General features: G+C 44.8%; 1 protein-coding gene and 1 long non-coding RNA gene across 3 annotated transcripts in view; one reads left to right on the top strand and one right to left on the bottom strand.

Moving 5' to 3' along the window:
- FER1L6 (fer-1 like family member 6) overlaps nt 1–4366 on the top strand; it is a 155496-nt gene extending 151130 nt beyond the window's left edge. For both annotated transcript variants that reach the window (XM_027063947.2, XM_053208155.1), the window contains 2 exons: nt 970–1070; nt 3248–4366. In XM_027063947.2, coding sequence (XP_026919748.2) covers nt 970–1070; nt 3248–3431 — 285 coding nt within the window. In that variant the 3' untranslated portion in view covers nt 3432–4366. The remainder of the gene's footprint in view (nt 1–969; nt 1071–3247) is intronic.
- A 5548-nt stretch (nt 4367–9914) lies between these two features.
- On the bottom strand, nt 9915–11055 carry LOC113600467 (uncharacterized). Its single transcript, XR_003421457.2, has 2 exons — nt 10714–11055; nt 9915–10618 (listed from the first exon to the last, which is right to left on the bottom strand). It is a non-coding gene; the product is annotated as an uncharacterized LOC113600467 (long non-coding RNA).
- Between the last annotated feature and the right edge of the window lie 5468 nt (nt 11056–16523).

Below are 16523 nucleotides of genomic sequence, written 5' to 3'. Positions count from 1 at the left end.
AATCATTAAGTTCCCATTGTCTAGAACAGTGCCTGACATTCAGGGGGTTCCCAAAAGTAGTGAATGACTGAATGAACAAGAAAGAATGACCCTTCCCTTTTGCAGTGGTCCTGTCTCACCCTTTGATAACCCAAGACTTAGATCAGTGCCAGTAACTGGCACAGCACTCTGAAGAAGCACATGACAATTTTCAAACCAGAAGGGCTGATTCTTACTGAAGGAGAAGGAAAGAGGAAGTGCAAGAATAGAAGGATAATTCTGGAACAATTTGTGGAGACAACAGAAACAATGAAGGATGACAGAAAAGCCATTTGGCAAATGTAGGGCCACACCCACCAATTTCCTCTGGAGAGCTGACAGAGAAGAAAGATTGTAGCAGATTCAAAAGGGTTCTGTCACTTAAGTAATTAGTCCCCTTTCTAATTGCTACTGGGTTTTTCCTAAGTTTATTTTTTGAGAGAGACAGAAACAGCATGAGTGGGTGAGGGGCAGAGAGAGAGGGAGAGAGAGAGAGAATCTCAAGCAAGCTCCATGCTGTCAGCGCTGAGCCCGACACGGGGCTTGAACTCACGAAACTGAGATCATGACCTGAGCTGAAACCAAGAGTCAGATGCTTAACCAGTGGAGCCACCCAGGCATCCCTAATTGCTACTGGGTTTCTATAATCAGATATTGATTGAATGATTACAAATGAAATAGCACATTCAACCAAGTATATATGTGTCTTATGTGTACAGGTGGGACCTCTCCCTTCACAAAACTCAACAGCATCATCATTTCAGAGCTTTCACTGTTCATCGTAAAAATAGCTTCTCCCAGAACCAGAAAGGTAACGATTTTTCTCAAACTAAGGCAGCAGGATAGTCAAGATACTCCCTGGCATTCTCCCACACTGTACACTTCTAGAAGGTTGGTGTTGCTCCCGGCAGCTCTTTGTGACTAGAAACTGAAACTTTTGTCTTTGTGCAGGGCAAGGTTGAAGCCGAGTTCCACCTAGTTACGGCAGAAGAAGCTGAGAAAAATCCTGTCGGAAAAGCCCGGAAGGAGCCAGAGCCCCTGGCCAAGCCCAAGTGAGTGGGGTCGTGTGTAAGAGCATCAGAAATGGGAAAGGCCCTTTGCAGTCCCCATAGCCGAGGGTGGGGCATTTCTCTAGAGGGTCCCTCCCGCAGGACTGAGCCGCAAGAAGGCAGCTAATCCAGGTAGCTTTTTGTTGCGATAATTGAGAAATACTCTAACAATACAGGCTGTTCGGAAAATGGAGAGGGTGCCTTTCTGTAATAATGGCACATAAGCGTTTCTAGAATAATTTCGTATATTTTTTCTACTCTTTTTTATGTGAATATGAATTCTACATGTATTTTTTTCTACTTGTTCTCAAGTTACACACACACAATTGTCCTAATGTTTCATTTATCCTTGCTGCAAAGTTTTGCTTTGTTGCCATAGTGGTCATGATTAGGATTTTTTAATACCTGTGGAATACTCTATAGATTTGATGCCCATAACTGACGTGGTTACCACCCCATAACTGGATAAATTTACTTCTTTCTTTTTCCATTATTGTAATATGATGAAAATATTTCCCTTTTATAAGTTACTACTTTAAAATGAATTCCCAAAAGTAGAATTACTAGAAGAAAGGGTTACCCTATTCAGTTTAATCCGTGGTTACATATCAATTAAAAAGTAAATACACACACACACACACACACACACACACACAGAGTAAATATAGGGGCTTCTGGGTAGCTCAGTCGGTTGAGCATCCAGCTTCAGCTCAGGTTATTATCTCATGGTTTGTGAGTTCAAGCCCTGCATTGGGCTCGCTGTTGTCAGCACAGAGCCTGCTTCGGATCCTCTGTCCCCCTTTCTCACTGCTCCTCCCCTGCTCAAGTGCTCTCTCTCAAAAATAAAATTAAACAAAAAAACATTAAAAAATTTTTGTATTTAAAAAAAATTTTTTTTAACGTTTATTTATTGTTGAGAGACAGAGAGACACAGAGCATGAGCAGGGGAGGGGTAGAGAGAGGGGGAGACATAGAATCTGAAGTAGGCTCCAGGCTCTGAGCTGTCAGCACAGAGCCCAATGCGGGGCTTGAACTCAAACTGTGAGATCATGACCTGAACCGAAGTTGGTCTCTTAACAAACTGAATCACCCAGGTGCCCCTAAAAATTTTTTTTAAAGTAAATATATGGGGTGCCTGGGTGACTCAGTCAGTTAAACATCCAACTCTTGATTTTGGCTCAGGTCATGATCCCAGGATTGTGGGATGGAGCCCCGTATTGGGTTCCATGCTGAGTGTGGAGCCTCCTTAAGATTCTCTCTCTCTCTCTCTCTCTCTCTCTCTCTCTCTCTCTCTCTCTCCCTCCCCCCCCCCTCTCTTCTCCCCCACTTGCACATGCTCTCTCTCTCTGTGTCTAAAAAATTTTTAAAAACACTGAGTACATGTTGGGGCACCTGGCTGGCTCAATCAGTACAGCATCTGACCCTTGATCTCAGGGTCATGAGTTCAAGCCCCACGTCGGGTGTGGAGCCCACTTTAAAAAGTAAACATATGTAGATATGAAATATGTATACAAAAACTCTCTCAAATTGTATTTTCCCTACCCTTCCTGAGACCCCAAGCATCTGAAGACAAGTGGTCCCTTCTCTGTACCTACTTTTGATCTATCATAGTGTTAGAAACATAACGAGTACTTATTCATTAATTCAAAATTATTTGTTGAGCTCCTACAATGTATACCTACTAAAAAAACACTTTGAAGAATACTGAAGAAATGTAAGACCTAAGCTCTGTCTTCTAAGAGCTTCCAATCTGTTTAGGGAGAACACATAGACTCATAATTAACAGAGTATAGAACAGAAGACCAGTGTGCTAGGTTCAAAAAGGAGCTACGTCAAGTGATAGATGAGACAGGAATTTGGAAGGAGGGGGATCTTTAGGGACCAAAGTGGTCAAGGAGGGCCTCTTGGGAGAGGTGGGGCTCAAGCTGGTCAGGGTTGGATAGACGGAGGGTAGTCAGACTCTTCCCTCCTCCAGACCAAGCTTTGAAATGATGCAGGAATCATTATCACCCAGAATGTTGGATTGCTCCTGCTTCGAGGCAACATGGACTTCTCCCATTCCCAGGCATCTCCTTGTGGGCCTCTAGAAAGTGAGAGTCAGAAATACTTCCCGAGGTCTGGAGAATCCTCTGTGTTGACATCATGGCCTCTTTCCTGATTTTCTCTTGCTTCCCTTGCAGCCGCCCAAACACCTCCTTCTCCTGGTTTGTGAGCCCCTTCAAGTGCCTGTACCACCTCATCTGGAAGAATTACAAAAAGTACATCATCATCGGTTTCATTCTAATTGTCCTCATCATCTTCCTGGTCCTCTTCATCTATACCTTGCCCGGAGCCATCAGCCGAAGGATCGTCGTGGGCTCCTAGAGAATCTTGGAGGACCCAGACCCTCCCATTCTACTTACTCTCTCTTCTTCCTCATTTCTAAATGTGTGAGAGCATGTGCTCTGTGCAGGCACCCATGCTGGGTGCTAAAGGAATGAACCCAAAGGCCCAAGAACCAGTCCCTCTTTCTAAGCACAGATCAGCCCTTCTTGGAGAACATGGGAAAGGAGCCCCTCCTCCCTGCCTCAACCCCTGCCACCACCTTTTAAACTCACGAGCCTTAAGCCATGTTTCCACCCATGGGCAGCATGAAATTATGACTCCTTTGCCTCAGAGTAATCAATGGTGACCTCAAATTGACTTAGGTGAATGTTTTCTTTATGCAATTGGTTTTATTCTGAGAGATCTGATTCTGGGTCTGAGATTTATTGAAAGTACTTTTTTTTTTTAAAAATAAAATTTTTACAGCAAATAAACTGAAAACATTTTAGCAAATTACTAGACATTTAACCTGTCCCATATATCTTAACCTCGTTTAATCCTTATAGTTTATAGAACACATTCACTTACTCAGGCCATGAAACTGGCTTGGAGAAAACTTTGTATCGCCTAAAATACTTTGTTACTGAAGTTCCCATCTAGAGATGAGGTGTTGCTGGTTTTCCATCAAAGTCAACACTGAAAAGAATATTTTCCATAGTAATGCGTTCTCGAGAAACCCATTTGGATTTATGCTCTATGGCGATTTCCAAGTGGGAATTTTATGAATATGAAATATAATTTTGTGTGAGTATGCATTGGGGGAGGGGAGTGGCCCTCCATGATACCAGTAGAAATTCTCTTTAGCCAGATATCTAAGTGCCACCAAATATGATATTCCCAAAGACCATGATATGAATGACCATCCTGGGCACAATTTAGCACTTAGTCTAACCACCATATGTAGTAGGTAGCATTATGACACTCAAGCACAAATTAATTTCAAAAGCAGTCCCAGAAATTAATATCCTACACGCTCGTCAGATGGAGCCAAGTTTTTTGAAAGGAAACCTCTGATTTTCGAAGTACACCGTGTAGATCTGCTACCCCATGTAAAGCAGTGGAAGTGAGGGGCTGGTGTTCTCAGTTAAAATAAGGAAACAAAGGGATTGGAGTGTTTGGCCTCATACACAAATAAATATGGCAGCCATTTCTTCTTGTGAACCCGAGGGGCCATTTGGCAGTATTGAGGAGGCTGGATTGGGGTTCCTGCTCCACACCAGAAGCACCAGGGCTGCTGTTTTCTTTAGATAGTCTTGCACCTGTATCACTCATAAAATGTAGGATATTAACTGCCACTTGGAAAGTCATTCTAGAATGTTCCTGGTTGGTCAAAATAAGATTGAAGCATATTCTGCATGATTTTAGACTTAGTGTCGTTCATTAAATTCTGGCCCTAGGTGCTCACTGCCTAGTAACTAAAATGCCCTATTTTCCTGAAGAGATGAAAAATAGAGCATTTATGGCACTGGCAGCATTTCCTAGAACATGCTTATTCTTACTATGGAATAACACAGGCACCAGCAACAGTGTAGTCAAAAATACTTGATGGCATGGAATGTATACACTGAGTACATTGTAAGTAAAAAAATATATAAGTTACAAACCCACGTACAGCATGATATAAAAAGAAAATCTGAAAACAGGCATAGATAAAGCCTGGGGGAATATGCCAAAATGTTAACAGTGATTAGGCAGCGGTATCTTCCTAAAACTTCTAAAATAAGTATGCATTATTTTTAATATAAAAATTTTAATAAGTATAGATTTAAATGTGGTGATTTAAAAATAGTTGTTGAGTGTCTTTTGTGTGCTGGGCAGTGGGGATGTGGTAGAAATAAGACAGACCTAGCCCCTTCTCCATGGATCTTACATTCCAATAGCTCCTCAAGATATGGTTTTATCTTCAAATTATGGGGCATCCAATAAGAACACTAAGGAATGTGCTTCACGGATGAGGTTCAAGAAGAAGGACAACATACAGCTGCGGTGTTGTTTAAAAGGAAAAGAACACCATTATTTTAGGACAGAACTAGAAATAACGTATTATACTTTCTGCTGGATTCTGGGCAGTAAAATGATAAGTCAGCTTTTGACAAAGTAATGCGCATCGTTCAAACACACACACACACACACACACACACACAAGCTAAAAATTGAAAATCCTTCAAAGTTAAATGGAGTTCATCAACTTTGCTTTGATGTCCAAAGATGTCTGAATGCTGAAAAGCCTTTAGCAGAAGTATTTGAAACACTTGAGATCAGATGGCATCATAAGAAATGCGTGAGAAGTGGCAGGCAAGGATAATTTTGGAGTCGGCTGTGTCTGGTGCTCTATACATAGGTTATCACTTATAGCCCGTCCTGTCCTGTGTGTAAAAAACAAATAAAATATAATGTTCTAGGCCTAATTTTGCAGCCCTGGACCTAAAGATATTACCATTTAAAAATAAAAATTAACAAGGAAAAAAACCCATTTCCCAAGAAGTTGCCCTGAGTCCCTATTTACGTCTCAGATGAAATGTATTCATTTGACAGATTAGAGTTTTTCAGCTTAAGTCCATTTCAGAGCAGTTTTATTTATGTGTTTGTTTTTTCTTTTTTACAACATGTGAATCCTTTCCCCCAACCAAGCAAAACGAGATCGATACCAGCAACACCACCACCAAACAACGCACAGGATAAGATCTCCAATTCTGTGTCCCCAGTAGTTGAAACTTGTGGTACTTTCCTTGCTCTTTCCCTTAAAACACACGGAAGTGGGAAATTACAGGACTGACTTCACAGCTGGGGCTGGTTGGTGTTTATTCATGCAAAAGACAACTATTGAGCTCCATCCTCACTCCTGATGCTATGATCAAAACTGGGCATGCAAAAGTACACAATCATATAAAGTAAGTCTCTGCTCTTGAGGACCACAGAATTTGATGGAGAGAAGACAATCAAATAGTCGCACGCATGGATAATCACAGACTGAAGGACTGACCGGGGCAAAATAATTGGGAATGGAAAGACGCAGATCTCACTGAACTAAAATCCAGGTGACGGCAGACCTACCTTCCATCCTGGAGGCTCTAGGGGACCATCTGTCTCCTTGCCTTTTCCAGCTTCTAGAGGCTGCCTGCATTCCTTGGCTCGTGGCTCCTTCCTGCACCTTCAAATCAGTGATGTAACACCTCTCTGTGCCTTTCTCCCGTACTCACATCCCCCTCTGACTATAGCTGGACAAGTTCTTGCTTTTAAGGATGCATGCGATTGCATTTGACTCACCCAAGTAATCCAGGAAAATCTCCCCATCTCAAGGCTTAAGGTCCTTAGTCACATCTGCAAAGACCCTTTCACCTTGTAAAGGAACATATTCGCAGATTCTGGGGATGAGGACTTGGACTGTGTTTTGGGAGGAGTTCTTATTTTGTTTACCACATGGAGCATCACACAGGCATTGTGATGCATTCGAATTTGGAAGTTACTTCAGCAAAGCCTGGAGAGTCAGAATGATTATGGTGCATGAAAGAAGGAGGCTCCGGAGACGCTTTTCTCTCTTAATAAGATGTTTCCATTTGTTGTTCAGCCTCTCAAGTGACAATTGTCTCAGGAAAAAGGAAGAACCGTTTCCCGACTCATTAAAATCCTCTCAAGCACGGTGGATGAGGCACCTTCGGAGCTGGGAGGGGAAGGACTCGAATTTCCGCCCCCACCCCTGCCCCAGGAGTTTCCAGACCAGCCTGGAAAGTTCAGCTTTTCTTTAATGTGGCAGCAGCTCCTCACATGTCAAGAGCTAACACGTGTCTCTACTCTCCCTCATTTACGAAGGGCCATTTGAGAAAAGAGCACTCTTTTCTTCTGAGTCTTACCGGGAGAAAGAAAATGGGCTTTGGAGGCTGAGATAATTGTGTGGAAACCAGAGCACAGGCTGTGTGACCTTGGGCAAGTTACTCAACACTCCGAATCTGATACATAAAATGCAATGTCTATCTTGTAGGATTGTGGGGGTTTGGGCATGTGGGGTGGGGGGTGGGGGGTGGGGTGGTTCTCTACTGTGGATGGAAGTGGAGAAACACTTTTTACCTGTTGCCTTCCATATCATAGTATCCAAACGAATGATCGAATGATCGCTATTTAAGTAACAGACAACTAATGTTTACTGAGTGCTATTACAGTTTACAAAGTGATGCATATATTTTCTCACTCATTCTCCCAAAGGTCCCATTGCATAGACAAGGAGACAGCTCCTGGGGTTTCCAAGATTACCAAGCTCATGTGTAGCAGATCTAAACTCCAAGCCCACACCTCTCCCTCCTGCCCCCCTGCTCTGTGCTCTCCAAGAGGCTGCGTGATGATTGGTGTAAGTGGGTGAGGCTGCCTCCAGTCAGAACACTCCTCAATGACTTTTTACGGTTCATCCATGCCTGGGGGGGTTCAGCCACAATCCCTGAAATATTTCAAGTGTGTTCAGTGCAGCATCACGGATGCATGTTGGAGTCTCGTTTTTTTACTTGAACCGCTGCGTTTGATGGTAAGGGAATGTAAACGCATCTGTCATTCATGCTACCGCAGATCTTTTCCACATTCTTTTCTCGTTTTGCCACTTCTGGTAGTGAGAAACCCCAATGAAGAAAACAATGCAGACACTTAACTGAGCTCTTTACAGGCATAGAACTTAGATTTGGAAGTTAAGGATGTGAAGAAACAGACATAGTAGAAGGAACTTAATCATACCAGAAACTAGCTACATACCAAATATCCATTTTCTCCTTCTTTCTCGGTAGCAGAAGGCCAGCTGTACTAGGGCAGCAATGTGCTAAGCTCAAGCAGGACGTCTGTCTGTCTGTGTCTTGCTGTTGGGGGTAGCTGAGGCTGCGTGAGCATAGCTCAGTGGGTGGGGTCACAGGAAACCTCACTAAAGGGGGTTGACTCAGCTGGCAGACCCTTTGTGCCTCTTCTTCCTCCTTCATTGCACCTGCACTGTGGGTGTGATGGCTGGGGCTCTATCGGGTATCTTGGATCATGAGGCAACCTTGACTATGGAAGCTACCATGAATAGTGGGGCAGAAAGGTAGAAAAGGTGCAAATCCCTGCTGATTGTGGGCTCACCAAACCATTCCTATATGGACTATGTCCGGACTTTTATACATGAAAGCAAAAACAAGCCTCTATCTTCCTAAAGCCACAGTTATTTGGGGGTAGTAGTTGTTTTTGTTACATGCAGCTGAACCAAATCCTAACTGATACAGAGAAGCTTTTCTTGACCTTACAGAATTGGCAACAGTTTATTCCAGGACCTTGTCTGAATCACTTCACCACTGAGCAGTGAAGGACCAGGCACCCACTGTCCCTTGTGAAGATATATTATCTTCTTTCCAAGTTGGAGCTGAGCCCCAGGGAGAGTTTCATGCCATGAAACTCTGCATTTTAGAACCAAATTGAGCAGTTAGAATCTCCAAGTGAAAGTTCCTTCCTTTCCTTCCTGAGCTTCTCTTAAATCTCACCTTTAAAAAAATTTACTTATTTTTCATTTTAGTAAAATATATGTAACATAAAATTTACCATATTAACCATTAATTTTTTTTTATATTTGTTTATTTTGAGAGAGAGAGCACATGCACGTGCATGAGCAGGGAAGGGGCAGAGAGAAAGAAGGAGACAGAGAATCCCAAGCAGGCTCTGTGCTCTCAGTGCAGAGTCCCAGGCGGGGCTGAGTCTCACCAACCATGAGATCATGACCTGAGCTGATATCAAGAGTTGGATGCTTAACCACCTGAGCCACCCATGCACCCTACATTTTAACCATTGAAAAAATTTTTTCCTTTTACATTTACTTTTGAGAGGGACAGAGAGAGACAGAGTGCGAGTGGGGGAGGGGCAGAGAGCGAGGGAGACACAGAATCTGAAGCAGGCTCCAGGCTCTGAGCTGTCAGCACAGAGCCCGAGACGGGGCTTGAACTCATGAACTGTAAGATCATGACCTGAGCCGAAGTCGGATGCTTAACCCACTGAGCCACCCAGGTGCCCTGTAACCATTTTTAAGTATACAGTTCTGTGGCATTGAATACATTCACATTGTACTACAGCCATCACCATCACCTACCTTCAGAACATTCTTCATCTTGCAAAATTAAAACTCTGTTCCCATTACACAGTGACTTCCCGTGCTCCCCCCCCCCACCCCCATCCCCTGGCAATCACCGTTCTACTGTCTCTATGAGTTTGAGGAGTCTAACTACCTCATGTAAGTGAAATCATACAGAATTGGCCTTTTGTGACGGGTGTATTTCACTTAATATAAAGCCTACGAGGTCCATCCATGTTGTACTATGTGTCAAGATTCCCTTTCTCTGTAAGGCTGAATAATATTCCACTGTATGTGGAGACCACCTTTTGTTTATGCATTCACGGACGCTCAGCTTGTGTTCGCCTTTTGGCCATTATGAACAATTGCTACTATAAAACGAGTATACAAATATCTCTTTGAGACCCTGCTTTCAGTTTCTTTTTTGGAAGGGGAGCAGGATATGCCCAGTAGTGGAATTGCTGGATCATATAATAATACTCTGTTTAATTTTTTGAGGAATTACATTTCTGTTTTCCATAAGGATGGCCCCCTTTTATATTCCCACCAGCTGTGTACAAAAGCTCTAATTTCTTTACTTCCTCAACAATACTTGTTATTTTTCTGAGTTTCTTTTTTTTCATAATAGCCGTCCTAGCAGGTGCAAAGTGATATCTCACAGTTTTGATTTGCAATTCCTCGATGAGTAGTGATATTCAGTATCTTTTTGATGCTGGCAGGCCAGGTCCAAGGACCCAGAGTGGGATCCTGCAGGACCAGCCAAGAGGGTCCTCGGTTGCACGCAGGATAGAAACCAAACACGAGCCAGAGAAAGTGAAAACAGAGTTTATCAAAAAGTGTGAGGGAAAATACCAGACAGAATGTCTGGGAGACTCGGAAAGGAATGGAGAATGAGTCCTGTCGTCACTTGGGGCTGGGGGGTTATTTGGAAGAGGGTCCAGGGAACGTGTTCCTCCAGAATCTTGGCTGAGGTTTGTTTGAAGCTAATGTCCTAGAACTTGTTTGGGATCTGGCTCTTCTTAGATGTTATCGGGTGTTTGGGGGCCTAGGAGAAACTCAGAGAATGACAAACGCTCTTCCTTCCCCCTTGGAGCGGGAACGTAGATTCTTTGGCTTTTAGCTGGATGAAAAATATAGGACATGGGTACATGGAACCTAGCGGAAAAACAGCAGAGACAGAGCCTTTCTAAAATGGAATCCCTCCAGCTTCCCTACCTTGTTTTCATGTGGTTATTGGTCGTTTGTGTATCTCCTTCGGAGAAATGTCTGTTCACATCCTGTGCTCATTTTTAAGCTGCGTTGATTTCTGTTGAGTTTTAGAAGCTCTCTCTACATTCTGGGACACCTGGGTGGCTGAATCAGTTAAACTGCCAACTCTCGGCTTCAGCTCAGGTCATGATCTCACAGTTCATGAGTTTGAGTCCCGTGTCGGGCTCTACGCTGACCGCAAGGACAGCAAGGACAGCGCGGACGGTGTGGAGCCTGCTTGGGATTCTCGCTCTCGCTCTCTTTGCCCCTCCCCCACTCCTGCTCCTGCGCGCGCGCGCGCGCGCGCTCTCTCTCTCTCTCTCTCTCTCGGCGTCTCAAAATAAATAAGTAAATGAACCTTTAAAAAACTAAAAGAAAAAAGAGGTTCTTTCTACATTCCGGGTATTAATCCTTTATCAGATGTGTGATTTGCAAATATTTTCTCTCGGTCTATGACTTGCCTTGTCACTCTGTCCATGGTGTCCTTTGACATACATTTTTAAAAATTCTGATGGAGCCCAAGTTGCCTTGTTTTTCTTCTGTTGCCTATGCCTTTGGTGTCCTATCCAAGAAATCACGATCAAATCCAGTGTCCTGCAGCTCTCCCTCTTAGAAGAAAACTAAGAGGTCTAGAGTTACAGCTCTTATATTTAGGGCTGTGATACATGCGGTGTTAATTTTTGTATGTGGTGTTAAGTAAGCATCCAATGTCATTCTTTTGCACGTGGATATCCAGTTTTCCCAGCACCATGTGTTGGGAACCTCACCTATGGAGTATTTTCTGTGCTTCGTTCATATGTAGCCCCCTTGGTAGCTGATCTTTATTGCAGCAAGTGCGCTAGATATTTTCATAATCTTCTTGAATCCTGGTGATGACTCCGTGAAGAGTCTATGGTCAGGATAGGCCGGAATGTATTGTGGTAACACACACTCTCAAATCTCAGAGTTTTACCTGAATAGTTTTTGTCACTCACAGACTTGGCTTTGGGTCTGAGAACCAACCCACACGCTGGCCCAGGATTCCATAGGGACCCTCCATGTCAACATTGATTCCACGATTTCTAGGTCAGGGAAAACAGTGTGATGAGACCCCAACATTGACTAGTCAATGCTTCCACTCGGAAATAACACAGGATACTTTCACCCAGGGCTCATTGACCGAAACAAGTCACGTGGGCAAACCCGACTTCAAGAGAGCAGAGAACTACAGCCCCCTCGCGTGTTCAGAAGTAGAGAACCAGATATTGGGGAATAATAGTAACGCTTTCTACATGCAGGTATGACTATTCCCAATTCACCGATCAGAAATTAGGGAGTCATAGCTAATTACGAGGCAGTTCTGTTCGGTTTTAAAACCATATTCTCTCTTCCTGTTCCCAACACAATAGCTATTACATTAGAATATACTGGATTATAGATTATTTTCTCCCTAGAGAATGATGAATTTTCTGCCAGCCTTTGTGATGTCTATGATGATTTAATGAAGCTGCTTGCTAACTGTATGCAACATATTTTCAATAAAACAACAAAATTCAGGGGCGCCTGGGTGGCTCAGTCGGTTAAGCGTCCGACTTTGGCTCAGGTCATGATCTCGCGGTCTGTGAGTTCGAACCCCGCGTCGGGCTCTGTGCTGACAGCTCAGAGCCTGGAGCCTGTTTCCGATTCTGTGTCTCCCTCTCTCTCTCTGCCCCTCCCCCGTTCATGCTCTGTCTCTCTCTGTCTCAAAAATAAATAAATATTGAAAAAAAAATTAAAAAAAAACAACAAAATTCAGATAGTGGTGAGTCATTTCTGTGGTTTTCCTGAGCTCCTTCACCAGAACCATTTACAACTCCTAAGAGTCCACCCACGGCTCTTAGGAGATAGCCAAGGGCCCTTTTCTCCCTCTGACATATTCCAGAAGTTCAGCTGGATCAGTTTAGGATTCGGGCACATATAGGCGCAGTGGTGGCCACTAAATGGAAGTATATTTGCGTTGATGCCAAAGTTCAATATGCACTGATGTCAGTTTTAAAAATACGCATCAGGAGTACGCGACCCTCAGCCCCTCCACCCTCCCCTCCCCTCCCCTCCTGCAATCACGAGGTTGTTCTCTGTATTTACAAGGCTGTTTCGGTGTTTGTTCTTTTTTCTTTTGTTCTGTTTTTCAGATTCCACAAATATGTGAACTCAAATGGTATTTGTCTGAACTGATTTCCCTTAGTATAATACCCTCTAGGCCCATCCACATTGTCATGAAATAGGTGAAGGGGATTAAGAGGTACAGATCTCCAGTTATAAAATAAATAAGTCACAGAAATGAAAAGGAAAGCATAGAGAACGGAGTTAATATTGTAATAAAGTATGGTGACAGTGACTGTACTCATTGTCGTGAGCACTGAGAAATGTGTAGAATTGTCAGATCACTATGCTGTACATCCGAAACTCATATATGTTGTGTGTCAACTATACTTACGAGAACAAAAACAAAAACAAAACAAGAGGTACATGTGCTTTGTTCACACCTCTCCCATGACTCAGATGCATTTTCTCTGGCTCTAGAATCAACATGTACTTGTCACCATAACTTATTTATCCCTGAATACTGAATTTCCTCAGGTCCTATCGACCAGATGGGTAGAAATGGATTCCAGTAACGGTAATAAGGCCGAAGTCACGACTCTCCTGATCCACTTGATCTATAGAAACTCGGCCTCCTCAAAAGTCTCATTCCCTCACTCAGCCCCAGAAACTTTTTAAAAAAAACCTTAAACAAGGCCTGGGACAGGTCATCCACCATCATTTCTAGCTACAGGGGTAGGAACAGATAAGGCAGAGACAGAAATGGGTGACCACGTGACAAATGTTGGCCAATGACAGATAGTAAGAAGTCTACTGGCTGGCACTTTTGAAATGCTCTGGTTTACCCACCAGAAAGAGTGGCACAGCTTTTTTCCTTTATCCTATCCCCTGATTCCTTCTTGGAATGTAAATGTGATCACTGGAGCTACAGCAGCCTTCTCTCCACATGAGGACAGATGCCAAGGCCAATCCGATGACGGCCGCAAGAAGCCCTCACTCTGCTCTGCTCCCCTTCAGGATTCCTGCCACATGGGAGAAAACAAACCCCGGATCTGTTAGGTTTTCTGTAGCTTGCAGTCAACAGCAATCCTAACTGGTACAGAGTGGCAAGGCACGTGTCTCCAAAACTACGGATGACATTAAATTGCCTTTAAGAGAGGGGCGCCTGGGTGGCTCAGTCAGTTAAGCGTCCGACTTCGGCTCAGGTCATGATCTCGCAGTCTGTGTGTTCGAGCCCCGCATCGGGCTCTGGGCTGACAGCTCAGAGCCTGGAGCCTGCTTCAGATTCTGTGTCTCCCTCTCTCTCTGGCCCTCCCCTGTTCACACTCTGTCTCACTCTCTCTCTTAAAAATAAATAAACATTAAAAAAATTTTTTTAATTGCTTTTAAGGGAAAACACACCCCTTTGAGTGAAGATGGGGGAGGAAGGGGCAGGGCAAGAGGCAGGGACTGGCCAGATTCGGGAGCAGAGTCAGCACAAAAATATAGACCGCAGTGGCCCATGTTCTTGAATCTCCCCATCCCCGCCACTGGCACCACTCACATATAAACAGAAACCAGGGCAGGGGCAGGAGCAAGGGAGAAGCTAAAACCATAAAAACTCAGGAATTCAGTGACTTGGTCATTTGGTGAATTGGCTTTTAGTAAATTAGCTTTCAGAGATTTGACTGTCAGCAAAGTGACTTAAAGCCTGTGTTTTTGGTTGGAACTACTCCCATTCTCAGAACTGCCCCGCCTCCCACACTAGCCAGAGCGGGGCTGCGGCCCCGGGCTGAGAGGGATGAACCCTCCCCGGCTCACTGTATGCTCGGGAAGGGCCTGGCGGGGGGGCTGCGCTATCCCAGAGCCCTCTGGGGATCTCAGCCCAGTGGCTCCTTTACCTCCCCACTCTCTCTGGAGCATTAAGGCATCAGCCCCCGAGTGGGGCACAGAGGCAAACCCATGGGGAGGCCTGGGATTCCCGCACACCAGCCTCCCCTCAGGGGGCTGGGGTTTTGATGTTGGCCAAGCTCTTCGGTGCTTGCCCCTCCCCGTCCAGGCTTTATTCTCTTTCAGGAGGCTCCTAAGTTCTCGTAGGAAGAACCCTGGGCAGGTGTGTGAACCACAATTTTCCAGACAGGCCTTGTATGGCTGACCCCCAGCTGAGGCTCGAGCTGAGAATGCACATCCCAAGTTCCCAGGGCTGGTCTGGCATATGACAGGAGGTCAGTAGACACTTGTTCAATAACTGATTATAATAATCACTGTCCTCTGTGGAGGGCCTACTGTGTGTCTTGCGCTGAGCCAGATTCTTCATTTTCATATACCTCAGTTCCCTGAGGCTACCCTGAGCCCCTCTTCTAGAATAAAGAGGAACAAGGGAAATAAAATTGATCTTCCAGAACTGGGAGACCATCCACTGGGGGAAACTGGTCCGCCTAAGAGGCAGGTCAGCTCAGCTAAAACTTAAAAATAGGTAGGATCTCTGGGCTGAAACAAAATAAAGTCACTCTTTATCCAAAGCATGGGGTAACACGGTCACAATCGCCTGGCAGTGTTTCATGTTTCCGAATTGCTTGCTTTTGGGGAAGCATCTCTTTCCCACCTTCAGTCCATCTGGTTTTAGGTGAAAGTAACTTTACCTCCCTGCCCTCAGACCTTGGACATGTATCCTGGACTTAGCCTGTGAGTGTTAAAGCCCAAGGGCGCAGTGATTCAGTGAGTCATTCAGGGTTGTCCATGTGACCCAAAAGCAAGTGATTTAGAGTCATTCCTGGGACTATCACTGACCCTCACTTTTGTGTGGAGAGTGGGGAGGGAAATTTATGCTAAGTGCTTACCGGAGGATAAAGTCAGCCCAGAGGAAAGCATCTCAGAGGAGAGAGAGCAAGAGGGAGAGAAGAAAACCAAACTGGATCCAGCCATGCCTGAAGCACATACCTACCCCTGAGCTTCCCAGCTACTTCAGCCAAGATATTTTGTGTTAAGGTAGTTTGAGTTGGGTGGGTCTAAGACCTGGTCTGAGTACCCCCAGAGCTCTTCAGGGGGAAGACTTGCTCATGCTTTCACATACTCCGGTCCCGCTGGCAAAGTCATCTCTACGCTTAATGGACATCATATGGCACCTGCAGTTTTCTCGTTCTCCAACCCCAGATCTATCCATCTCCTAGCATCCTCAGCTAGATAAATGACACTTCCATGTACGTATCTGCCGAAATCCCGAGAGGTGTCATTGGTTTTACTCTTACCCATACGCTCTAACTTCCATTTATCAGAGCCTGTCAATAGGGGCAGACCCCAAACATATCCATATCCTTCCGCGGTTCCTCGGTTTTCTGCCACCATCATGGCTGGCCTGACGGTTGCAAAGACCTCTCAACAGGTATCCCTGGGGCAGCCAAGGTGATCTCCAAACGTGTAGATCAGGTCTGGTTGCTGCCAGGCTTCCAACAATTCATTGCTCCGAGGAAGAAGGTTAAGTCTGTCCACTGGCCCGTGAGCTCTGTGCACTCTGGCCCTGCAGCCTCGGTGACCTTTCCCAGGCCCCTTGCTCCCCTGCTCATTTGCCCCAGCTTGCCTGCGTCGTTCCTGTTCCCTGGCCTTGCCTGGGGCCTTACAGCCCCTTGCGACTCTGTCCTCCTGGAGCATTTGTCTCCAGGGCTCCCCATGCATGGTTCATCCTTATTTCTCTGGTCTCACCTCATGAGTCATGTCTCTCCTCGGAGAGAGACTCTCTG

The sequence above is a fragment of the Acinonyx jubatus genome, chromosome F2 (assembly GCF_027475565.1).
Source record: "Acinonyx jubatus isolate Ajub_Pintada_27869175 chromosome F2, VMU_Ajub_asm_v1.0, whole genome shotgun sequence".
Taxonomy (NCBI): Eukaryota; Metazoa; Chordata; class Mammalia; order Carnivora; family Felidae; genus Acinonyx; species Acinonyx jubatus.
The sequence above is the reverse complement of the archived record's forward strand: the minus strand, read 5'-3'. Positions and strand labels throughout refer to the sequence as shown.